We start from the raw sequence: 27208 nt of genomic DNA on the forward strand, positions 1-27208 counted from the left end.
TTACAAGTGTAGCATACATTATTTGCGTGAGATATGTGTATAGTGTAAATGGGTAATGTTGAGATATCAGTGTACATGTAGCTACTGAAGCCACAGTCAGTACTGTAGCACTTACAATCATTTGCTTGGTCATCTCTCAACTCCCTCCATATCAGAATTCAAGAAATCCATTTCAGAACTGGAGCTGTTATCTGTTACACTGATGAAGAAGCAATTTACAGCAGCATCTGTGAAGACATTCAGTTTCAACATGTGCACCAACGACTGCACAGCATTTGCTCATATTTCCAGGGATAGAAAGGGTATCAGTTTTTATTTCCACATATTTCAGGCAGTGTTAATTTTGAACCTGCTCATATTAGTGGTGCTAGATTTGTTTTCCCACAAATTTTTCAGTGGCATTAAGAACAACATGTTTCTTATTGAGTTAAACATTTAATATACTAACCAGCAAAAACAGTGAAGAGTTGCAATGCTTTATTGCTTCATTTACAGTAGAATAATGATTAAGTAACTGAGAGATAAACTGGAGAGGCTAGAAAATGCCATCTCAGTCCTAGTGTTGGTGAAAGGAAAATCCTGATGTTGACTCTCCCTTGGTAGAGAGGGCGCAACATTTATGACAAATGGCTAACAAGCACTGGGACCGAATGACACCCGGGAAGAGGAACCCCACTCTACCAAGAGCCAATGACCACTTTTGTTGGCAGATAAGTCTGTAGAGATCTAGAGTACCCTCTAGCCCTTGGAAGGAGAAATGCCTCCTAAAGATGGAAGAACTCTTCACTGGTAATTAACATAGGGTGTGAAAGGCAAGAGGAAACCATGACATTGTCCGAAAGAGTAGACACCACATATATATACTTCAGGTGGGGACAGCCAATGATCTCTTTAGTGTGGATGCACACCAGACTCAAACTCTTAGTGGAATCAGTGAGATGCTGTGAATAATGAAGAGGCACTACATTAGTAGTGTGTGGATAAGTTGAGAATTTGGGTTTGATAGGAGACACGCTATGGTAGCCTGTGCAGTTGTGATAGCCACTGTGTGCAGATGGAACAGTGGTCAGCACATCCATCTAGTAAGCAGGAGACCCGGGTTCGAATCCTGCTCTGACACTAATTTTCAACTTTCCCCATTTATTTAAATCAATGCTCGCTAACAGCCAGTGTTTTTTTGTCATAATTCACAGGGGCTGCTGGGTCCAAATTGTATGTGTTCTTTCAGTCATATCAGAAAAAGCAGAAAACACACACACACACACACACACACACACACACACACACACATATATATATATATATATATATATATATATATATATATATATATATATATATATAGCTGGCAGGTCGATAGACACACAAACAAACACAAATATACACACAAAATTCAAGCTTTCGCAACAAACTGTTGCCTCATCAGGAAAGAGGGAAGGAGAGGGAAAGACAAAAGGATGTGGGTTTTAAGGGAGAGGGTAAGGAGTCATTCCAATCCCGGGAGCGGAAAGACTTACCTTAGGGGGAAAAAAGGACAGGTATACACTCGCACACACACACATATCCATCCACACATACAGACACAAGCAGACATATTTAAAGACCAATATGTCTGCTTGTGTCTGTATGTGTGGATGGATATGTGTGTGTGTGCGAGTGTATACATGTCCTTTTTTCCCCCTAAGGTAAGTCTTTCCGCTCCCGGGATTGGAATGACTCCTTACCCTCTCCCTTAAAACCCACATCCTTTTGTCTTTCCCTCTCCTTCCCTCTTTCCTGATGAGGCAACAGTTTGTTGCGAAAGCTTGAATTTTGTGTGTATATTTGTGTTTGTTTGTGTGTCTATCAACCTGCCAGCGCTTTTGTTTGGTAAGTCTCATCATCTTTCTTTTTAGATATATTTTTTCCATGTGGAATGTTTCCCTCTGTTATATATATATATTATATATATATATATATATATATATATATATATATATATATATATATATATATATATATATATATATATAATATATATATATAACAGAGGGAAACATTCCACATGGAAAAAATATATCTAAATATATATCTAAATATATATCTAAATATATATATATATATAATTTCTGGCTTATTCATCTGTCTTCCTTCTTTGAAAATCATGGTATTTTATTTTTTACAGTAATGTGACTGGAGACTTTTTATCTTATACTTGGTATTCAGGGCTTTATATCTCAAATTTTTATTCAAATAATGTACTTTGAAGCTTATGGTATCTTATTTTTTACAGTAATACAACCAGAGACTTCTTATGTAATATTTGATGCTCTGGGCATCATCTCAAATTTTTATTCAAATAATATTTAGAAGCAACATTCAATATGACTTTTCCTTGTCTGTGATCATCTATAAATTTAAGCATGCTTCCTTTGGAGTCAACAGGCATTACTGCACATAAATCATTTGCACCATAACTACAGCACACTACGGGTACACAGAAAGACACACATAGGCTCCAGCTGCCTGTTGACTGCTAAAAAGTGCAAAGATTCCTACCGATATTGGGAAGCAATGCACAACGCTCTCGACAAATGCTGTCATGATGTAATGGTCCATTGAAAGCCTGTGTGAATGCCACTATTTGAAATGCACTGTGGAATGTTTTGGAAAAAAACATTTTTGCAACAAGCACTGCTGTGGGGCAAAGAAATCACTGACAGTGCAAACTCCACTTCCACTTCCAGTTCCTTGGAATAATTATTTCTGTCAATAACAGCATTCCAACTTGGAGTGTATTTATTACAATTTTTCTCCACTGATCATCTATTTTCTGGACATTACTGTGTTCATTGGGTTTAACCATTGTAGGCACACTGGCAATGAAAGGAAAAAGGGAAAAAGGCGGGGAAGAATTTAGAACAATGGAGACAGGATATGAGAGAGAAAGTGGAGTCTTCACCAAAATCGAACCTTTCCTTTAACTGAGAATATATTTTAATACAAAAACCATGAGAGTGATTGCCCACATCTTTTACTAGAACCTTAGTTTGAAGACAGAAACTCACTCATCACTTTTTCATCCACATATACTTGTTCCAGTCATTTGAAGTGACTTTGGTCTGCAGGATTTATATTCTTGGCATTTATTTGCTTCACATTCTCTACATTCATGTACTACTTCAAAATAATGTTATAGGTTGAGGACATCCTATTCTGTAGCACAGTAATAGGCATCTGTTCACCTTGAAAAAGTTAATTCAGCTCTAAGAATCTTAGTAGAATCCACCTAAGAAAATAAAGGTAAACTTTCATCTGTGGATCATTCATTGGTGTTATTATAGCTTCTACAGATAGTGGACATTCTTCAAAATCACTTTCTTGGAAGTAAAGATTTAGGGGCTCCAAAACCATCAACCCCTTATGATAAAGACAACCACTTATAATTGGAGTCACGAATGATGGTGAATGATTTAGTGTTGTTCTGTACACCTATGCCACACATTCTCCAACAGCCAGTGAGTGTTCAGTAGTGTTCTTAGTGCTCTTCTGTGAATGTCATAGCCATTGCAAGCATTAAATGTGATCACAGCAAGCTATTTACTGATTTTTTTGTTCCATTCATTGTGAGTCATCATTGTTGATGGTGGTGGAAATGACAAATCCTACACTAGCAAGCAGAGACATAATTTTCAGGATACACACTTTCTTCAAGCACAAAGCACTCATGTGTGTATATTGCAACTATCATTTGGAACCAGCAACAATGCAATTCCAGTTCATGCCTCAACCTATGTGAACCACCATCATTTGTGAATCAGACTATAGTTTGAGAGTTGTATTTGAGGTTCTGTATTACAAAACTCCTGAAATTCCTTGAGCCTTGTTTGCCATTTTGCACTGCTTGTAAACATGTCATATATGTTCAGACAGAAACCCTCAAACATTCGAGGCAACTTCTTGCATGCTTCATTTGCGCGTATTGCTATATCTGCAAGTAGCCAGATAATGGTGCACATGCCAGGCACTGGTACACGTGTCAGAAAAACAGGAGAGAAACGATGATGATGATTCAAGGCCAGAGTTGAGCAACAGGGCTGACCGAGCGGTGGACCTGACACAACAAGAGCAAGTCAATAGCAACCTATGCAACAATGAAGTGCAACGAACTTTCGACACAACACCGTCAACATGTCAAGTATGAGCCACACTCAAAATTGAGACCAAAGGGAATAACCAATATCAAAGCAAAGTCATCGACAAGTAATCAGTAATATAGTGGAGATAGTAACTAACACTATCAGACAAAGTACATGACTGAATGAGCAGTGGAGGTGCAGCAGTATTTATGCTGGTAGCAAGGGACACTACTGGCCAGTGTATTCACACGGTGAGGTGGTGGCGCACTCACTAGGCGAGTGCAGTGCTGCAGCAACACCGCCCTCCACTGTCCATTCAGGTCCATTTGCTCCAGAGGGCATTCAAATTCAGCACAGCCCAATATCAGATCCCTCTCCACAGAAACCAGTGCATACAGATGGAAATGCCCCAGATGGTGCCATGGAATGGTCTCGTCGACTGTAGGTTGTGTGGAGATGGAGAGGGGGGGGGGGGGGGATGGTCAGCAGTATCCATCGGAACAGCACTGGAGATTGGAGATGGGCGTGCCAGGAGGAACCACTGATCCACAGGGAACCAGAGGGGAGAGACGGACAACAATGAGACATCTACAATAGCCACGTGAGTTTATGGCTATTGTGTTATGTAGGCGCCAGAAGATGATGGAAGAGGGGGCTGCGGAGCAGATGCTTGTGTACAAGGATGTAGCTGGTTGTGGCTTGAGCCCCTTCTGCATTTGGACTGATGTAACTTGTCTCCAGTGGGTGGACACTAATGTTGCTGGTGTCCAAGCTGCAGCACTCCCTCAGGAGCACACTGATACTGCCGTGCCAGGGGTATAACACCAGGAGGGGCACAAGTGAGGTTCCGACAGCAATGGTGTCAAGAGATGAAGCAAGATCCAAGGCTGGACATCGTGGAAGAGTTCTGTGGGTCTATGACTGTTAACCAGTGTGGTGTGATTAGTGCACAAAAACAAAGTAAGAGTCACTATAATGGCGGAGGATTCGATAGCCTTCTTCATCCGCTGCTTAAAATTCCGAAGCGGATGTTCAGCTTCACCACTGGAGGAAGGGTGGAATGGAGGTTTACAGATGTGTTTGACACCACTGGCAGCATACAAATCCTTGAAGGCAGAGGCCACGAGTTGTAATTCATCATCGGGGACCAATGTGCAAGGCAATTTTTCAATGGCCACAACTTTGGCTACAGTGGTAAAGGTGGCTTCAGCCATGATGCATCCTATGCGTATCATGTATGGGTACTTTGAATAAGCATTGATAATGAGCAACCACACAGAACCGGAGATTGGCCTGCAATATTGAGATGGATGTGGTCCTGAGGGAGGTGAGGAGTAAGCCTGTGGGTCAAGGACAGTCATTGCCTGGTGCTGGACACATGCTGTGCAACTATGGGCCACTTTTTGCTGTTGCCATTGATCCCAGGTCAGTACACATGGTGTACCAGTATCTTCCTACTGCACAGGCCCCAATGACCCCAGTGGAGCAAATGCAATACCCAAAGATGTAATTCCACTGGAATAACAACTCGATGCACATCCATCTCAGTATCCCAAAGGATGACATCATCCACAACAAAGAATTGGTGAGAAAGCTGTTTTCTAGGATGGAGGTCTGTTATCAACCAGTAAGTGAAATAATGGGACCAGCCATGGGTTACATAGTGAAGGACCTGTCTAAGGGTGGAGTCCCAGTGTGTTGCAGTGGTAACACGCGTAGTCATAAGGGGAACACTGCCCAACGTCTGTTGTCATTTGGCATCAATATGGAAGCAGAGTACCTCCTGTTGGTTGAAATAAGGGTCTGTGCCAGCTAGTAGATGGGACAAAGCATCAGCATAAGAATGCTGGGCTGTTGGCTTGTACCGGATAGTATAATTGGGGGCACTGAGGAACAACATCCAGAACTGTTCATTCTGGAAGATTGGAACATGGTTCAAATAATGCCGCCAATGGCTCGTGGTCCATAGTTAGAGAGAACTGCATCTCAAAAAGATAGACATGAAATTTCCTGACTGCAAACACTATTGCCAAGACCTCCTTTTTGATCTGGGAATAGCTGCGCTGTGCCAGGGTCAAGGTCTTGGATGCATCTGCTATAGGCTGTTCAGAACCATCCCAATTCCTGTGTGCCAAGACCACTCCAATAACTTAAGGGGATGCATCAGTTACCACAACCAAGAGGTGATCAGCAGAAAATGGTGCAAGGCAGGATGCAGATGTCAGCACCCTTTTAATTTGCAGGTGGAGATCTAGGTATAAGGGACCCCCTTTTTACGCAACTCATTGAGAGGTTGTGTAACGTGTGCCACCTGGGGTAAGAATTTAACATAATAATTGTGCTTGTCCAAATATGCTTGTAATTCAGGAAAGTTCGTTGGGCGAGGTAAAGAAATGATGGTGGCAATGTTTCAATTAGTGAGCCATATTCCATCTTCAGAGAGCCAATGCCCCAAGTACTCCACTCCTGGCTGGAAAAATCTGCACTTCTTCAAATGACAATGTAGGCCCACATCTTGCATGGTCGTGAACAAGGTGTGGAGGTTTTCCAAATGCTCCTATCAGGAGGATCCTTTGACAATAAGGTCACCCAAGTAATTGACCCAAGTTGGAATATGCCTTAACAACTGCTCCAGAAATTGCTGGAATGTTGCAGAAACAAAGGAAATGCCAAAGGGGAGTCACTTGTACATGTACAGCCCAAACAGCATGTTAAGGATGACCATGATGACAACGTTCTGAGATGCCTCATCTAAGAGTAGCTGGAGTTAGGAATCAGCAAAGTTTATCTTGGAAAAATATTCCCCTCAGGCAGTCTGGTGTGGAAATCAACTTTCTGGGGAATAGGATAGGTTTCTACCTGTGATTGAGCACTGATGGTTGCCTTGAAATCCCCACACAAGTGATGAAACCCATTTGGCTTCTGGATGATGACTAGGGGTGTGGCCCATGCACTAGATTTGACAGATTTGATAACCCCAGCTGCCTGCAGATAATCAAATTCTTGCCTCATGGCAGCATGTAAGGCCACCAGAATGAGTCTGGCATGGTAAAAATGGGGCGTGTCACCTGGCCAAAGCATGGTGTGTGCCTGAAAGTTTGAAGCACACCCCAAATCTGGTTGGAAGAGAGGCAAAAATACCATGCACAGGCCTTCCAGTTCCTGGAAATGGACCACAGGAGAAACCACCTTGACTTCATTCAAGATAGAAACTCTAAACTCCCTGAAGGCATTGAGGCCAAAAATATTGGTAGGCGACGGATGACTGATAGCAAAGAATGTAAAAAGCTGAATAATGTATTTGTAAGTTGCCACAGTCAGGAACTACCTGCAAAGAAGAATCACACCATCTCCACAGGCCACCAAATTGCACAGGGGTGGGGACGAGTCAGGTGAACCCAGTTGGACATAAGTCACCTGATTGATCAAAGAGACAGAGGCTTCAGTGTCCACCTGAAAACAGATATTGTGGTGAGTCATGTGAAGTGTGGGAAACAATTTCTGGGTGAAGAGGTCACTGTCTGCAGTGTTTGTACCATGTTCTAATGTGGTTGCAACGCCAGGTGGGGCAGGTGAGCGACTGTGACTGAGTGGAGGTGTCCCTCCTTGCCACAGCATGTACAGGGCCCCAGCAATCTGGCAGTCTGCTGAGGAGTGAGAAGAAAAACACTGCAGACATGAAGGGAGCAGGCCCCATAGCCATCATGAAGGGGTGACTGTAGGCTCAGAAGTCTTAGAGACATCAGACAAAGACAAATCACAATGTTACTGTAAGCTGGTAGTCATCCTACATTTATGATGGTGGGGTGGCACACATTGTGGTGCATGGACTGCCACCACTTGCAGCCTTGCCATGAGTCACTCTCTACCCACCTGTGCAATTCTGAATGAATGAGTCATGAGAAAGATGTTCTCTAACAATGGGTCATCCAGTTTCATCACCGCCTGACATCCAGGTCAGGCATCACTTGAATCATCACATCGCCAATCAAGGAGCTGGAATAGGAAGCCTTACAACCTCAGTTGGCACAAGTGAAATCACATTTTTGGCTGAGTCCTTGCAGGTCAGTGATCCATAAGTGGTATGATTCTCCAAACTGGAGGCAACCACATGGTACCACTCTATAATGATGTTTTATATCACCAACAATTTTAATATTTTTACATACAAGATCAGCCTTGATCCATATACATGCTCCTTCCTGTTCATTAATTTTACAATGATTAAGAGTCCTTAATATCAATGGCATTGTAGATGTAAGGAAGGATTTACCCATATCTCTGTTATATACCTCTCCAATCTGAAAGGTACAATAGGCTATAACATCTCTACTATTAAAGGCCTCAAGTTCTGGAACTGTCTTAAATTTATCACCATTATACCAAACTAATGCAATGGTGATCCACCACACTGAGCATCACCAACCTTCATAACAGTGAAATTACGTACACATCCACAAAACACAGAGAGGCCCTGCAATATAACTTGAGCTCCAACACCATCCACCATCCACCAAATTGTTGATAGCCTTGTAGACGGTCATACGAGAGCATCTTCTATATCTCCTACAAATTATGTTATTATAGAAATTAAATAAAATATCCTTATACCCCGCCCCCCCCCCCACCCCCCACCCAAAAAAAAAAAAAAAAAAAAAAAAAAAACGCATTGATCTTGATGATGATATTACACATTGATCTTGTCATATTGTAGTGATTCAAGAATTTCTGTGTAAATTCTAGAACCAGTCAGCCTTCTACCATCTTGAACACACAATATTATAGATATGAGTGCAGGATGATAGAATCCTACCCACTCCGCGTCACATGTTTGTGTGTGCAGGTTTTAAACCAGTCACGGGAAGAAGGTAGATTCAGCAGTCGAACAGCACCAACAAGTACCTGTCAGACAACCCATAGATGTGTTAGTGCCTGTGTAAGGAAGACCACGGAGTTTATATACAACTCTGTGTGTATTGTGTCATTGACTATTGTTATGTGAAACAAGAACAATTGAAAATAGTACTCTTATAGACTCTTAATCCGACCTTGGTAGAGGCAAGACCTATTTTTTGATTCATGCGAAGTAGAGTCATGGTTATTAAGCTCTTTTATAAATGTAATTAATTTGTTACTGACATTGGATGGAGTGAGTGACTTACTGGAAGTCATATATGTATGTGGAAAGGAAGAATTTTATTCTGTATGGAGTTCAAATGTACCGTTGGTTAACGAAATGTAAAGTTCACATATCTACTTATTTCACAAGTAGAGAAAGAGGCTTAAATATTCCTGTACTTAGCATCATTCTACGGAGACGAAGTCAAGAGAGTTTTCCAGCTGCCAGCTAGCCAGCAAAAAGATCAGCTGTGAATCTCAAGTAAGTCACCTCATATAAAAGAAGTGGGAAGTTTGTATGTCTATTCCATGATTTAAATTGCTGTCAGATGTGTTAGAATATGAGAGCATCTTCTGTATCTCCTGTAATGAGGCATCTTCTCTGTGAGCAGTCCAATGCTGTTGCACAAGTGGCTGCACAAAGACTGACACCTTCTTAGCAAATTACTTATATAGGCAAAAATGTTGCCTCTTTGAGCCCCTGGTTCTCAGTTATACTTAGCAGTCAATGTGTGATGTCATCTCTGAGTGCAAAATTTTCTAAGTCCGGTATGTGCTGAGAGGAAGACTAATCAGCATGCTCTGCATGGCAGTCCGCAGTTACGTAATCACTGAGCACAAAGAGGTGGCTCACATAGAGAGTAGCCGCGTGGGATTAGCCGAGTGGTCTAAGGTGCTGCAGTCATGGACTGTGCGGCTGGTCCTGGTGGAGGTTCGAGTCCTCCCTCGGGCATGGGTGTGTGCGTTTGTCCTTAGAATAATTTAGGTTAAGTAGTGTGTAAGCTTAGGGACTGATGACCTTAGCAGTTAAGTCCCATAAGATTTCACACACACACACACACACACATAGAGTGCCCCTGAGAGCTACAATACCAAGAAGAATTGTTTCTCAGCTTTTGGCAAGATCAATGTGTAAATTTTTTTTTTTTTTTTTTTTTTTTTTTTTTGGAATAACGATATTTCATTTAATTTCTATAATAATGCATTACATCACCAACAATTTTAATATTCTTACATACAAAATCATCCTTGATCCATATAATGCTCCTTCCTATTTATTAATTTTATGGTGATTACAAGTCCTTAATACCAATGGCATTGTAGGCGTTAGAGCCAAAGTGATTTTTGTAACAGGTCTATGTGCATCTGTTGCCGATGGATCAGCTGCTGCTGTTGCTTGAGCAGGCTAAGCAATTTCGCTTCCATGCTATGAAACAACTTCCTTTTTCCTGATTGCCAATTGGTATATCTGCAAGTAGCCAGATATCAGTGCACACATCAGAAAAACAGGAGAGAGATTTGATTTGATTTGATTTATTTTGTGTTCCATAGGTCCAACTGTGTTGGATACACAAGGACGTGGAACGAGTCAGTTTTTTACAAATACAATCTGATAATCTTATAGCAGTTCGACACAAGGTGGGAAGACCACCTGCAGACAGAACTCAAACCCATTCTGGAGTCGAGCAACAGGGCTGACTGGACGGTGGACCTGACAACAACGTGAGCAAGTCAATAGCAACCTATGCAACAACAAAGTGCAACAAACTTTTGACACAACATTGTCAACAGGTCCCACATTCTAAACTGAGCCCAAAGAGAAAAACCACTACCAAAGAGAAGTTGTCAATGAGTAGTCAGTAGTATGGTGGAGATAAAAATGAATGCTATCAGATGACACTGCCCTTTGTCATTCATCAAGGTCCATTTGCTCCAGCTGGCATTCAACTTCCATGCAGCCTGATACCAGCCATATATGCAGGGAATGGCAAATGTACTTTACCAGAGTGGTATCTGGAAGTTCTTTCTGTTGAACAGTGTTGTGTCTGTCATTTGCAAAATCTATTATATTTGTAATATTTACATTTGCTTCTTTGAATACGTAAATGAGTGTACTGTACAGTCATCCTGTAGCAGTGCCTACATGTGAGGCTTTAGTGTCATTGTGGGAGTTCTGCTGTGCTAACTTCAAAAACTTAGTTTCCACTTTTTTATTTTGCCACTATTATACCTCACACATATGCACAAGCTTTCAACGCTACTGATATCAGTGGACTCCTCAATTATGAAGCTGAACTTCATTTTGTTCAAAGTGTCTGTTGATTATTCACTGGTACACTTACCAATCATGCTGTCACTAGTTGAGATGCTGCACTGAAGTGAAGTACTCCAAGTATGTCTGAACTCAAGTACGTTTTTAAGTTTTTGGTGCTTAGCACCTTTTGCATGGTTTTTCACTACCAACAGTTGTGCTGTAAAGACAGACTTGCACAACACACATGGCACACAAAAAACATTGTCTTTAACAGGTTATGGCAGTCATGGTGTAGAAATGTGAGAACAGACCTATGCTGCTCACAGCTGCTGCAAGCTAGTTGTGTCAAGTATTTGCTGGTGTGCACAATTACTGACAGGCAAAATTCTGGTAACAGTGTGGTATCCATAGATTCAGGACAGCAAAAGGCAACAGCAGTGCAAACTGAGCCACCATACAGTGTAGGTGGGTTTTTCAGAGTCTATTTCTGCAAGCCGTTGACTGTGTAGGTCGAGTCTTACATGACCTCTCCACTGATGTGTACTGGAGTTTATTTGGTGTTCTCCATTCATTTTGCCTTCCTTTTATCATGTCTGTGAAGAAGGTTTCCATTGGGCTGTCACGGTCAAGTGATCAGACAACGCACTCATAACTGAGGAATATATACCCTCCAGGATCTGTGTTCAAGTGGAACTACTATACAGACACCACAACTCTGACTGACAATCAACAGACATTGCAGTCAGGTTTTTATTTGTTAATTGTTGATTTACTCATTTGTACTGAATAAATATATTTATGACAAGTAAATATTTTATCAGTTCCCATCAATGTGCCATCACCTTGGTCTATGTTCAGAACATAGTGCATGGGTGCGACAGTAAAGACAGCTCCCTGCACGACTGACATGTATGTGGCAAATCCACTCGTTCCTGCTTGACTGGTAAGCCAAAATGCTCTTAGGCTAAAACACTCCATTGGTGTTATATTAAGAAAAGTTATTAAAAAATCCAGGAGTATGTGTATCATGTCTGAAATCAGCAACTCTGATAATAAAATTAAAACAATTTGGAATATTATTAAAAGAGAAACAGGTCAACCAAGAGCAGAGGAAGACAGTATTACCATCAAATTGAATGAAAACTTTACGAACAAAAAGTCAGAAGTTGAAAATATTTTTAATAACCATTTTCTCAATGTTGTGGATATAGTAGGATCCAGGTGTTCATTAGAAGATGCTAGGCTGTTAATGGAAGAGGCCATACCTATGCAATTTGATACAATTGAAATCTCACCCACTTCTCCCTCTGAAATTAGGAAAATAATAAACTTGCTTAAAAGCAAAAACTCACATGGAATTGATGGCATTTCCAGCAAAATACTAAAAGCTTGTTCTCAACAGATAAGTAAGATTCTCAGCCACCTGTGTAATAGCTCTCTGGAACAGGGCATTTTCCCTGATAGACTGAAATATGCTATTGTTATACCTTTGCATAAAAAGGGGGATAGATCTGATGTCAACAATTACCGTCCAATCTCCCTTCTAACAGCTTTATCCAAAATTTTTGAGAAAGTAATGTATTCAAGAGTAGCTTCACATATCTGTAAAAATGAAGTACTAACAAAATGTCAGTTTGGTTTCCAGAAAGGTTTTTCAACAGAAAATGCCATATATGCTTTCACCAGTCAAATTTTGAATGATCTGAATAACCGAACACCACCCATTGGGATTTTTTGTGATCTCTCAAAGGCTTTTGATTGTGTAAATCATGAAATTCTGCAAGACAAGCTCAAGTATTGTGGCATGAGTGGGACAGTGCACAAATGGTTTAATTCGTACCTAACTGGAAGAGTGCAGAAAGTAGAAATAAGTAGTTCTCGTAACATGCAAAGATCAGCACATTCCTCAAACTGGGGAACTATCAAGAATGGGGTTCCACAAGGGTCAGTCTTGGGTCCTTTGTTGTTCTTATTATATATTAATGACTTGCCATTCTGTATTCATGAAGAGGCAAAGTTAGTTCTCTTTGCTGATGATACAAGTATAGTACTCACACCAGACAAACAAGAATTAACTGATGAAATTGTCAATACTGTCTTTCAGAAAATTACTAAGTGGTTCCTTGTAAACGGACTCTCACTGAATTTTGATAAGACACAGTACATACAGTTCCGTACAGTGAATGGTATGACGCCATTAATAAATATAGACCTTAATCAGAAGCATATAGCTAAGGTAGAATATTGCAAATTTTTAGGTGTGTCCATTGATGAGAGATTAAATTGGAAGAAACACATTGATGATCTGCTGAAATGTTTGAGTTCAGCTACTTATGCAATAAGGGTCATTGCAAATTTTGGTGATAAACATTTTAGTAAATTGGCTTACTACACCTATTTTCACTCATTGCTGTCATATGGCATCATATTTTGGGGTAATTCATCACTGAGGAATAAAGTATTTATTGCACAAAAGTGTGTAATCAGAATAATAGCTGGAGTCCACCCAAGATCATCCTGCAGACATTTATTTAAGGATCTAGGGATATTCACAGTACCTTCTCAGTATATATACTCTCTTATGAAATTTGTTATTAACAACCAAACCCAATTCAAAAGTAATAGCAGTGTGCATACTACAATACTAGGAAAAAGGATTGTCTTCACTATTCAAGATTAAATCTAACTTTGGCACAGAAAGGGGTGAATTATACTGGCACTAAAGTCTTTGGTCACTTACCAAATAGTATCAAAAGTCTGACAGATAACCAACAAGTATTTAAGAAGAAATTAAAAGAATTTCTGAATGACAACTCCTTCTACTCCATAGAGGAATTTTTAGATATAAATTAAAAAAAAAAAATTTAAAAAAATTCAAAAAATAAAGATAAAAAATAAAGAAAAACAAAAAACACAATAAAATAAAGTTGTTATATTAACTTAAGTATGTTGTTAAATTAACCTAATTATGTCATGTATTGGAAAATTCGACTCGTTCCACATCATTACGAAATATCGTATTCATGATCCATGGAACTAGTATTAATCTAATCTAATCTAATCTGTCTCTGACACAGAACTGTGAATGGTATAACACTTATGGACAGTGATTTATTTGTGGATAAATCACTGAGCAGTAGGTGGTAAAACAAAATGGTGACCTTGAGGAACTGCAAAAGACAATAAACAGAAGACAACAGATGAGCTGCGAGCACACAACCAAAGGCTGGAGATTGAGCTACAGGCACTCTCCACATGTGCAGACTCTACCAACCCACGACCAGCTCAGAGAAACTTGTGCACACAAAGCAGGGCCACATTGATATCTCCCACTGTTATGAGAGTGCCAGCAAGTATAGGATTGGTGTTGGTTAGACTGCCACCCTTGTGGCACTATGACCAAATCATGTGGTTCAGCCAAGTGAGGCTGTTTTCCTGAGCAGTAACATCACCTGAGATCTTGCAAAATTCATACACATCAGCCAGCTAGACCAGGACTACATGGCCAGTACAGGATAAAATCTCTCCCCACTGATACAGTCTTCATATAAGCGGCTAAAGGAGGTGTTAATCTGATGAATTTAATCAATACAGGAACAACGTATGCATCAGTTGCTGTGCAACATGAATGTAATGACAGGAAGCCAGAGCTCCCCCCCCCCCCCCCCCCTTGCCATGTGCAGGCACAGTTCCATATTTACTGTTGCATACGATGTGGGTGTGCAGCCTCCCAACACAAGTGCAACTGGACAAAGCCGCACAAACAAAAATGCAGTTGGACACTGTCATGCATTTGGCTGATCGGGTGAGTGATGTACTGGCAACAGTGCCCAATACCACTGCCGAACTTCCTCTCACCCACAACCACCACCTTGGACGATGGCCTGCATCACCTGGTTCGGAACTTGGACACACAGGGGACAGCACTAAGCATGCAGGATTACCGGTTGGTGCACTTACAGCCAGAGGGCATCAGGCATCACAGCAGTAGCAGATACACATATTGTCTAACTGGTTAACTCAACCAGCAATGCACTACCAGCCATTCTAGCAGTACTGAGCTGGCATGAGACCAGCTACCAAGTGCCTTTGCTGGTACTGTTCCCAGTTTGGCAACAAAGCAACAAAGTGTTGGCTTCTCCTTTTGCATCCATATACCAGCTGCAACTGGACCTAGATGCACCTAGATGCAGTGCATTATACAGGCATCTCTTTGTAGTGGAACAGGTTGACAGTGTGAAGAACATTCTCGATGTAGGTTGTGATTTGTCTATTTCCCCATGATCTATGTTAAAAAGGAAAAAATGAGAGATACCCAATGGTGCAACTGAATTTTTGGAACTACTTTTATGGTGATGTGGTTTAAGACTCCAGGTATCACACACTGCAGCCATTCATCCTGCTGGTCCGTTGTTTGTGAATAACTGACGAAAAAAATTGAAATTTTATGTGCCATTCAATAGCATTAAAAAGTTTTATTATGTGGTCTGGTTATATGGTATAATGGATGGGATAACAGCTTTACGTGCCGGAGATTTTGGGTTCGAATTTTGTCAGATGTGCTAAACATTGTTTTTTATTTTTTATTTTTTATTTTTAAATCTTTATCAAAATTACTTAAAACATTATTTTTATTCAGTTAAATGATTTAAATGTAATTTTTTAAATTCCATTCCTTTGTCACATAATGATGGTTGTGAGAGGAGCTGGATAAAAGAAAATATGTATAAAAAATACTTAAAACCACGCAGAAGCATGCATAGATACGCAAAAATATGCACAGATAAGTAAAAAATATGCAAAAACACATGAAACCATGTGGAACCACGTAAAAATGTGCACAAATACATTAAACATGTATAGAAACATGGGAGAAAAGGGACGGATGAGGTGTGTGTGTGTGTGTGTGTGTGTGTGTGTGTGTGTGTGTGTGTGCAGCGATAAGGGAAGAGAGGGGGAGGGCAATGGATTAGGTCGAGGCTCACAAGTTCATGTGACAGGGGCAGGTGTGGAAAATAAGATACTTAAGTATGTCAGGATGAGGGACGATGTGGGATCAATAGGAATAAATGTAATAATAACTATTGGAGGGAAGAATATGGGGAATTAGATGTGGCATTAACAATCCATGTGGTCATGAAGCCTGTGTTGTGCACAGATGATCATTGATAGAGTGTGGCTCAGAAGTAGCTGTGGTTTGGAAGGCAGTGAATAAACACAGGAAAGGAGAAAAAGAATGGACACTGAGAAGAGTAATGTTATAGAGAAGAGTAGCAAAGGAAAACATCACAGGGTTGTATTATAGAAGAAAGGCCATTTGGCAAAAATTTTAGTTGTAAATGTTATTTTCCACAATGAATGACATACTCAATATTTTTGGGTTCGGGACCTTACTTACACATAAAAATCTGTTTATAAAGTATGTTGTGAGTAAAAGTCAACAACAGCTAACAAGATCTGTATTTTTATTTTTTTTGTTGTTGTCATAAGGTACCCCTCCCCCCCCCCCCTCTCAATAGTTTATGTTACTGAAAGTGTTTTGATATTGTTAAGAATGTGCTAAAATATATTTTTAGGTTCTGTATCAACTTACACATCAGTATATCCTTGAAAAGTATGTTGTTAATATAAATCAACAACAAACAATGATTTTTTTTTAATTTTTTAGGATGGGCATGAAGTACCCCCTGCCCCCTTGGCAATAAATGTTAGTGAAAATGTATTCATCAATTTTACCAACTTAATGGATTATCTGTCAGATTTGTTTTTTTTTTTGTTTTCAATGGCTGACAGATTTTTTAATGGAAACTATTACATTTGTGGGAACCTTTTAGCAGTGAGTGTGCAGAATAACATGCAGATGCTATTGCCAAGAATGAAACAGAAAGATAAAGAGAACAATCATTTCAAACAGATACAGTTGTTCCTTGTTCTTAACATTGTTTTTTCATGTGTATATCAATTTTAGAAGTCAATGCCAGCCCAGGGTTCCCCCATCCCACACCGTTCCCTCCAGTGCAGAACACCGAGGAGTTGATAGAAGGACCCTATTCCAGAATAAAATCATGCAAAAATGCAGGAGGCAGAGGCGACTACCATAGAGTGAGTGGGTGGATCCCCAACAGTGATACTTTAAGCAGGTGACTAGATGCCAAATTCTGCTGTGAAGTTAGGATGGTCGGCCCAATAGAAATGGATGCTGTTGAAGAATCCACTGGTTACAACGGCTGGCTATCCTCTTCCTCAAGGTCCCCCAGCAACCAAGCTGGCTCAAGGTGGGGACAGAGACCACTGAAGGTTTACCATTAATTATGATGGTAAACACCTGATCCTCGTGTCTGAGTATTTTAGGCAGCTGGAATAAGGTTACTGGAGTGCAGCACAAGTTCTGTCATCATCAGATGTGATAGATTATGCAAGCTGTCAAAGGTGGATTTGCAGAATTTCATCAGGCCGATTGGGCATGGCCCACCTTATGATGTATCTGACCATTGGCACATGCTAGAGTTAGGTAGCTGAAAGTTTTACAACTGTAAACGCATGCCTGAGTCATCCAAGAGTGCCAATAACATGTTTCTTTGTTCACAAGCATTCCTCACTGATCCAGCATATTGAAAACCTACTGGAAGTTTCCTTCATATTCTTGTGATGAAGTGTCATATCTTGACAATGTAATCACTTGTACATTGTAAATCTTAATGCTGTTGGAATCCAGCAGGGACACTCTAAGATAGGAAATCAGAGACACAGAGCAGGTAAAAGTGGTAACGTTTAGTTTAAGGGAGGTAAATAGTAACAGTAGAGGCCTGTGAACACAGATGTTCTTGGCAGCTGTCTCAGGGAAGAAGTTTCACTCCAGAGAATTAACTGGTAACTCCATCCACTGCCTAGACACTGTTGTAAGGTGTCACAGTAGAAGATGGTTACAAAAAGGCACATCTTAGCAGGGGCAGCAAGCTTGATATTTGCCCCTGAGAGCCACAGCATCCGTGGGTTTACATTTGTTAGAGTGCTACAACAGCAGTCTACACTCATGAGAGGCCTTTGGACAGGACCAAGTGACATAAAACACTGTTGTGGAAAGGCAGTGATGTTTAGCTTTCAGCTGAATACTGTTGCCACCAAACTTGGAGTTCATTAATGTAAATTCTCGAAACATTACTACCTACAAAATCAGATAAGGTGAGGAATCTGAATGTGGCTGGCCAGAGGTGCCCTTGAGGTGTACAGACACTTGTCAGATTATACGAAGATGGTATCTGTTCCATTGGTGACCATGTAGCTCTCTTAGACTGAAATGATAATTAAATCATGACCCTAAGCTGTCGACAGGCATTGATATACATCAACAGGGACAGTTGAAAACATGTGCCCTGACAGGGACTCGAACCCATGATCTCCTGCATACATGATGGACACTCTATCTATCTCAGCCACCGAGGGCACAGAGCATAGTGTGACTGCAGAGATTTATCCCTTGCACGCTCTCTGTGAGACCCACATTCCCAACTTAATGTCCACACACAGGGGGCAGGGCAGGGGCACTATGAATGTAGTGTGTGGACATTAAGTTGGGAATGACGGTCTCATGGGGAGCGTGCAATGGATAAATCCCTACAGTCACACTATTCTCTGTGCCCTTGGTGGCTCAGATGGATAGAGCATCTGCCATGTAAGCAGGAGATCCTGGTTTTGAGTTCCGGTCAGGGCACACATTTTAAACTGTCCTCGTTGATGTATATCAGTGCCTGTTGACAGCTTAGGGTCTTGATTTAATTATCACTTGTCAGATTGTCCAAAGCCTGTAAAGTGCCCGTGGATTAGTGGTCTGACTATATGGAGGGAGAAATAGTGCACCGCCACAGGATCTTCTATTCAGACAATGTTGTCGGTCAGATCATTGGGGCGCCTACTCTATCGCTTATTGCCAATCTCAGGTAAGCTCTGACAAGTATGTTTTTCTCACTTCAGGTGTTGCTGTCAAAGTTTGTACTTTACATTTCTGCTAGTGACTGCTATTCTGTTAACTCTCACCCCACAGACTCAGACACTGCCTTCTGTTGTGCAATCTATTGCATTGTTTGCTTTTTATAATGTTTGAATGTCCTCAAGTCTCTTGCGGTGAACACACCAAAATCTGTGCCTCCTGTAGGTGCCCCATTACAGCATTTGGCACTGATCCAAGTAACTGACCTGCCTTCACTAAAAATGTAAATGTGGTGTGACTAGAGCCTCCCGTCAGGTAGACCGTTCACCGGGTGCAAGTCTTTCGATTTGATGCCACTTTGGAGACTTGCACGTCAATGGGGAAGAAATGATGATGATTAGGACAACACAACACCCAGCCCCTGAGTGGAGAAAATCCGCAACCCAGCAGGGAATCAAACCAAGGCCCTGAGGATTGACATTCTGTTGCATTGGCCACTCAGCTACTGGGGGTGGACTCTGTCTTCACTGTAAGGTTGTCTGTCTGCATTTGCTCCTAACTACTCAGGAAGTACACACTGATCTATAAACTGCTGTCTTCTGCTATCCTCTGTTAAGACATGATAAAAGTGAAAAAATTAGGGTGTCATCGAGGTACAGAAATAATAAGGGAACTTGTGCAGAGCAGAAACAATGAATTGCTGCGAAAACTGTGTTGTGTTTTCCAACCTGCATGATGTGCACAAAAGCTTGTACAACCTGAAAGAGGTAATTATAGTCATCTTCTGAATGTCATATATGTCCATTGGTACTGTAAGCAAGCATTTTGACAGTCTATAACAATGAAGACCGAAACACCTGATAATAAATGAGAGAAGTCCTACTTATTTGGTATGGGCTACTAGTCAGGAATGGTTCAAGCACTGAGGATTTTTAATCACTTCACATCCAAAAAGTAGAGGCTTTTTTCTGAGGAAGCCCACACAGTTTGAAGTACTTGTGATGCCCTTTGTTAACAATTCTACAACAGCTTTTGCTATCTTTTAGTTATCAGGGATAGTAGCCATGCCTTGTAAAAAGTGAGAGGTCTCTCTGAAGTCTCTATCTTATACACTATATCTCCATTAATGTCATACCTTTATCAGCAGATTTTTCACATTTCATCAAATGCCCATGAGCTTGAAGTCCTATGATGACTGTCAATTAGCGGTGGTAATAGATGAAGTTTTTAATGATGAAAGCAGACATTTAACGTCTGCCTGCTTGTTGCATCAGTCATGCAGGGTCTCGCTAAGAAGGAATTTTCCTATTGCAATTCAAGATGTTCTCTTGTGGTGTCCATGTACTATTTATTAGTAACAGCTAGTTGATAATTAAGTAAGGGTCATAACTGCAGAAACTTGCACACAGGAGGGTTTGAATGCTTCTGTGTGTTGTGGAATAGTCTACACCAAAGGGCTTCTGACTGTACCCTGAATGCTAATCACCAGATGTTCTGTTGAAGAGCACTCCTTCTCTCAGATCAGGACACAAGAGAAAATGGTACAGAAAATCTACCCCTAAAAGATGCACATTCATGTCTGCTTGCATGGAAGTTCATGTGAAATTTCAGCCATTTTCAAAGTCAATGACACATACAGTAACACTGCATGTTGTAATAATCAAGTCATTTGCCACCCTGAGTTTATGTGAGAGATTTGAAGCATTAGGAAGGGTAGTGGTATTTGTAATTGTGCTGATCTCAGAACCCAAGTCAATCAGAAAAGTATTATTTGGTACTACTGTGAAGTATGTATAGGCTGCCATTGCAGTCAGATGTTGGAAACAAATTAGTTTGATTCATGTGGTCAGAGTTTTGGTGTACTTTTGTAACATCACAACCTGTGGCACTTAACGAAGATAGTGAGCGATGTATGGGTGCTCACACAGAGGAGAGCACTTGCATATGTCAGGCCACACTTCTGAAAGTGAGGATGATCTAGAGATAGTACACCATAGTTGGGTGTTAGATATGAAATGAAACTGAGATGTCATGTGGCGAGGGCCCCCCGACGTGTAGCCTGATCACCAGGTGCAAGTCATTGAGGTGACACCACTTCAGCGACTTGCACATCAATGAGGGTGAAATGATGACAATGAACATGAAACAAACACCCAGTCCCTGAGTGGAGAAAATCTCCGACCCAGGTGGGAATCGAACCCGGGCCCCCCGGCATAATGAGCCAGTGTGCTGTCAACTCAGCTACAGTGGCAGACAGTGTTAGATGTGACTGAAAATATCTGTAAATATTTTGAACATTTGCATTTTTATTTTCTGACAAAAAATATATTCTAATGGTTTTGAGACAGTAACTACCAAGATAGTTAATGGAATTTTAAAATTATCATGGCAACACTGGTGTTTGTATTTCTAGAATTAATGGAGGGCTCTGTGATTTCCATTTGATTGATCAGGTGGTTCTAGAACATTGATTTCTGATAAAATTTATTGTTTGCACTACCTGTTAATAATGTGTGAAGAAATTTGCATAACATTTGCAGCATTTTTTGCATTTGAAAGGAAGAATGATCTAGTTACTGAGATACGAAGAATACTCATCTACATCTAAATCACTGTGAAATGCGTGGACTCAATGGCAAGAAGCAACACTACTGAAAGCAGAATTACATACTCACTCTGTCACAAGCTGTAATAAAACTGAATAACACTTCTGCCAAAATCTGATAACATGCAGATTTCCATTATATGTGAGAAAGAACAGAAAATGGACCTAGACAAAAATTAAGTAGAATAAAGGAAAAATGCTTACAATGCACATGGATTCATAAGTAGTAACAAACATACATAAATAAACAGAATACCTTGCAGCAACACCATCTTCTGTTTGATATGAAATGAAAACAAATATGGAATCATTTACTCCACCCAACATTATGGATGCAAGCAGAAATCAAACAGAATACAAGCAAATATTTGCAATGAAATTCGGAATGCAATAAACACATGAAGATATGACCAGAAGCAAAATGTGGTGCAACCAACTTCTGTTTACTACAAAACAAAAACAAATATGGTACACTTTAAATCAGCCAATAAGACAATATAATGAAGTACTGATAAACTTGCAGCACTCCACATCTCCAGGCAGTGAACCAAGGTCATGTTACCGAAGTCCCTATGTGACTTTCATCCCCATGGTGTAATTATAAAGCTGCGCTGCACATTTTAGTGCACCATAGAGTAGAAAAGAGATACTTCTACTCTATGCATAGCATTGCAATTGCTGACCAGCAGCTGAGCAGGAATTTGCTTACATTATGGATGAACATAGTAAAGTAATATGTAGCCCCACATAAACATATTTTGTTTACAGGTTGATTCAGCTAACCTGTTCGCCTTGAATATTCCAAAAACCATTTAAGCTATCATAATTCCATTTTTACCTAGATGAACTGTGAGAAAGCCATCCAAGTATACTCAATTTTCATAGCTGTTTTATTTACAGAGATACTGGTATTAATTTTGCTTTTTCAAATACAATTATAGTAATTTATGGTTCTCATACTGAAATTCTAAAAGAGGTAAATTCAAGTGTGTTTCACTCATCAAAATCCAGTAACTAGTTTTAGAGTACTTAAAATATTTACAACTTAGGATTTACTGTTTTTAAAATGAAGGTGATTATTGTCTTATGCACAAGTTTGTGATTTTATATCCAGTAAGGAAATACATCAGTTCAGATAAAGAGGACACACAGTGTTGCACCACTGTGACACCTGTATAATAGGGGTATAGAGGTAATGTAGGTTTTACGCTGTGTGTATCATTCACAAGTCAGCTGCTCTTTGCATTCCTTCTGCAGTCTCTGTAAAGAAGTATTACATCTAGTGTCACTTGATTAGTTAAAGATATTTTGTTTATTGAACTAACCAATTCTGTAAATGACACAAGCAAAATGAAAGCTACAGTCCCCCTTATAACTTGTATATAGTTATCATGATGTTGCTCCCTCAAATTCATCTCTCTCACACCTACAATACTAGCTGCATAAATTACTGTGATTCAGCCTGAAAAACAGTCTTGACACTGATACCTCTGTAAATGACATAGTTACAAAAAGAGTCAATATATCATTTACTGAGTACTTTTTCACAATCCATTTAGGTGAAAGCAGTATTATGTTTTCAGACAGTTCAGTAAATATCTGAGGTGAACACCTTAGCCGAATAACTCTGTGTATAATCTTACAATCAATTTGTTCTCTAATATTAGAATAAAAAATGTGAATATGATCTACAGAACACAGGACAGACTATGGCAGACTATGTAACCTCAGTGCCTCTATCGTGGTATGTAACAGTGATAACTAAATGGCCCTCTTCAATTTTTATTATATTTATATAATTTGGAACTACGTGTACAGATATCAATTACTAAAGGCAGTAGAATACAATTTTGAAAAATTCTTGAAAAATTGAGTTTAAAAATTTGAAGATTCCAAGGGCTGTTAAACAAAAAATATTTTGCTATGTTCAATTATATCTCTTGTGGTTAAGTGTGTAGTATTTCTGTCTCATTATCATAAAATCACTAGCTAAATTCACACAATGGGCATATTTTTTAACTTTTTATTTAAATTCATATTTATTATTACTGACATATTAATTAATGAATATTGGTGTGAATCTTAATTTCTAACCAAACTAAAATATTTTCAATTTCAGTTATTAATCATGTGAAAAAACAAGTACTCATAACAAATAAAACATATTTAGTAATATCATATTTGTGATGTCAATACTACCTCTGTATTATTGTAATGCATTTTAATTTCTATTTGATGTTTCTCATTTTTGTACCAAATTTTAATTCATTACAAATACTTGACTTCCATACGACCAGTAATCAAACATTAAAATATCATGACTCACATCAATACTTGTTAATTAAGATTTCATTTTACTAATAAATATGGAATCAAGTAAGTGGTTTAAAAATATGTATTTAGTGGGAATCAAACCAGCAAACTTATGATTAAAGGGCTACAGTACTATGCACAAAGTTACAGGTGATTTGATTAGTTCACTAGGCATGTTTTGCTCTGCAATAGTACTTGGAAAACTTTGAAGTCGATTATTTCAAGAGTTTTTGAGAACTGCATCGTACTGGTTTAGGAAATTTAGTCCAGGTAACTGACCAATTCCTATGAGTACGAAGAAAAATCAAAGATGGCCAATCCGTAAGGTGTCCTTGTAAGGCAGAGCAGACTAGTCTTAACTAACAAGCACTGTTGGTATGTTTCAAATACAAAACTGTTACAAAGTGAACACTATACCTGTACAAACACAAAATGAACCATAAAAAAAAAAACATTTTGTATTTTGGTAGTACACATCACTCAGTTTCAATCCACAAAATGCAAAACATTCTATTGCCAAATACTCAGGGATAGAAGAGACATAAACAGCACTAACCTTATGTAGGAATGATCTTCTTTATATTTCCCACAAACAGGATTTTTGTGCAAGTACAATTCTGTGATAGGTACAGAATTGAAGATTGCCAGGTCGCAGATGGTCTTAATCTGAAAACCATTTGAGATATGAAGAAGATCAAGTAGCAAACATTACCTATTTCACATTAGCAACTCAACTTTGTCAGAGAACTAGGCTGGAAAACAACCATTAATATTATGCATACATGATAACTATAACGGAATTATTAGATTTAAAAATTCTATAGGTCTGGGGGATACACATTGGCCTCATTTTTCTCACAAAACATTGAAAGAGCACATCTCATTTTTAGAGGTTGGTTGGTTTGTGGGATTAAAGGGACCAGACTCATTTTTAAAGCTGCTGCTTTACAAACTTCCTGGTAATCAACAATGTTGTAGCATCTTCATTTTATTTGTTTCATATACATTCCATCAGTGTGTTTCTTGGCACTGGATTCCTAACTATGTTACTAATAAATAATTTAGGAATAAAGAAAACCACTCATTGAACAGCAGAAGTGTTGAGTTGCCAACATATACAAAAGAGAATAAAAAAAAAAATTAACCATTTTTCATAAGAAATCCTTTGATGAGCTACAGTACAAAAACACACACACACACACCCACACACACCTGTGCATGTACACTGTGACCATTTGACACACAATAGTGGGGTAACAGTTCAGCAGATGGACCTGTTCATCTAGAGTAAACTTCCCTGGCCTCCAAAAACATCAAACCACTTGCCTGCTTCAGGTTACTGATGATATCTTCATGACCTGGACTCACAACACAGCCCTCATAATCTCAAAGCCTTTTCCCCAATCTGCTTCAGCTGGTCCTCAAACCTAATGTTTCATCTTGTTGGACGTGTACGCTTAGCTCCAACTATCTGGTGGCTCCATATTACACCCACTAACACCAACAGTACCTGCACTTCAACAGCTGGCATCCATTGCAAACAAAACTACCTCCAATATAGCGTCACCATGTCTGGACAGCATATTTGCAGTGACAAGAACTCCCTCGCCAAGCATGCTGAATGTCTCATGTGGGCCTTCACAGACAAGTACTAGCCCCAAAACCCAGACCATAAACAGATTTCCTGCACCATATCCTCACACATCCTAATCCTCCCACCATCCGGAAGAAAGAGCTACAAATGTATCCCCCTTGTCATCTAATATCAAATGGTTCAAATGGCTCTGAGCCCTATGGGACTTAACATCTGAGGTCATCAGTCCCCTAGAACTTAGAACTACTTAAACCTAACTAACCTAAGGACATCACACACATCCATGCCCGAGGCAGGATTTGAACCTGCGACCGTAGCGGTTGTGCTGTTCCAGACTGAAGTGCCTAGAACCGCTCGGCCACACTGGCCGGCTACCTAATATCATCCCGGACTGGTGCAACTGTACCATATGCTACTCCAGGGCTTCGATTACCTATTTCCGTGTCTAGGACTTAGAGACATCCTACCTAAAGTTCCCTCCCACCCACAAAAGCAACATTACATCACCCACTCAGCCTACACAAAATCTTCATCCTTTGCTCTGCCACTCCCAGTCCCAACCCCTTCCTTGGGGGTCATATCACTGTGGGTGAAATTTGTGAAATTTACACCAAACAGTTGTCGCAGAGTTTGTTTCATGAAACCAGAAGACACAGTATGCACCAGTGAAAGTAGCCATTTTAACTGTTCAACATGCTGGCACTCCTGGTGGTGGAATGGGGTACTGATGAACTATATGAATCAAACAATAGGGTGTTTGCTACAAATTGACACATCTATCAATTCTGTAAATTATCTCAATAAATTTCTATATCATTCCAATGTTGTAAATTCCTTTTTGACTCACTCTGAATGTTAGTTCCAAATTTTCTCTCATTTTGTTGCAAAGATTTATAGAAATCTCCTCATCAAAGAGGATGATAAATTTTATTTGCCCAACAATGTACAGAGTTCTCAACTGGGTAGACTTCCATCCATATATATTTGATAGCTGACAGTTGAGACTGCTGCTGTAATACACAGTCAGAGCCTATGTCCATTGTGGACAATCACCAACTCTGTCAGCATTCATTGTCATAGAATATGTAAGAAACCAAAAATAAAAATAAATACCGGAAGGAGTAAAGGCTACCACTCACCATATAGTTAAGGTATTGAGCTGTTGAATAGGGATGTAAATGGGATTAAAATGTTTCTGAGATTTTTGACTATGTTCTTTTTACATCAAAACAACTCTGAACCACTTCCCATGTGTATTACATCCCCGTGGAAGGCCCTGGTGCAAGGCTTGTCTGATTCACCCATCCAGCATATCCCACTCTAGTCCTGTCAAAGGCTTATCCTGTACTATCAGAGACAGAGCCACCTGTGAAAGCATTTATATCATATACCAGTCTGCTGTAACTTATGTGGACTTGATCAACAAACAATCATCCACCTGAACAAACATCCACCACCTAACTGAAACTGAGAGCACAGTCAATCACTCAGAGGTGGA

At 39.8% G+C, this 27208-nt stretch overlaps 1 protein-coding gene across 1 annotated transcript in view; it reads right to left on the reverse strand.

Moving 5' to 3' along the window:
• The window catches only part of LOC126209911 (nuclear RNA export factor 1-like), a 179400-nt gene that overhangs the window by 69954 nt on the left and 82238 nt on the right, over positions 1–27208 (reverse strand). The window contains exon 8 of the mRNA XM_049939031.1: positions 24673–24782. Within this exon, the coding sequence (XP_049794988.1) occupies positions 24673–24782 (110 nt within the window). The remainder of the gene's footprint in view (positions 1–24672; positions 24783–27208) is intronic.

Source organism: Schistocerca nitens, chromosome 10 (assembly GCF_023898315.1).
Source record: "Schistocerca nitens isolate TAMUIC-IGC-003100 chromosome 10, iqSchNite1.1, whole genome shotgun sequence".
NCBI lineage: Eukaryota > Metazoa > Arthropoda > Insecta > Orthoptera > Acrididae > Schistocerca > Schistocerca nitens.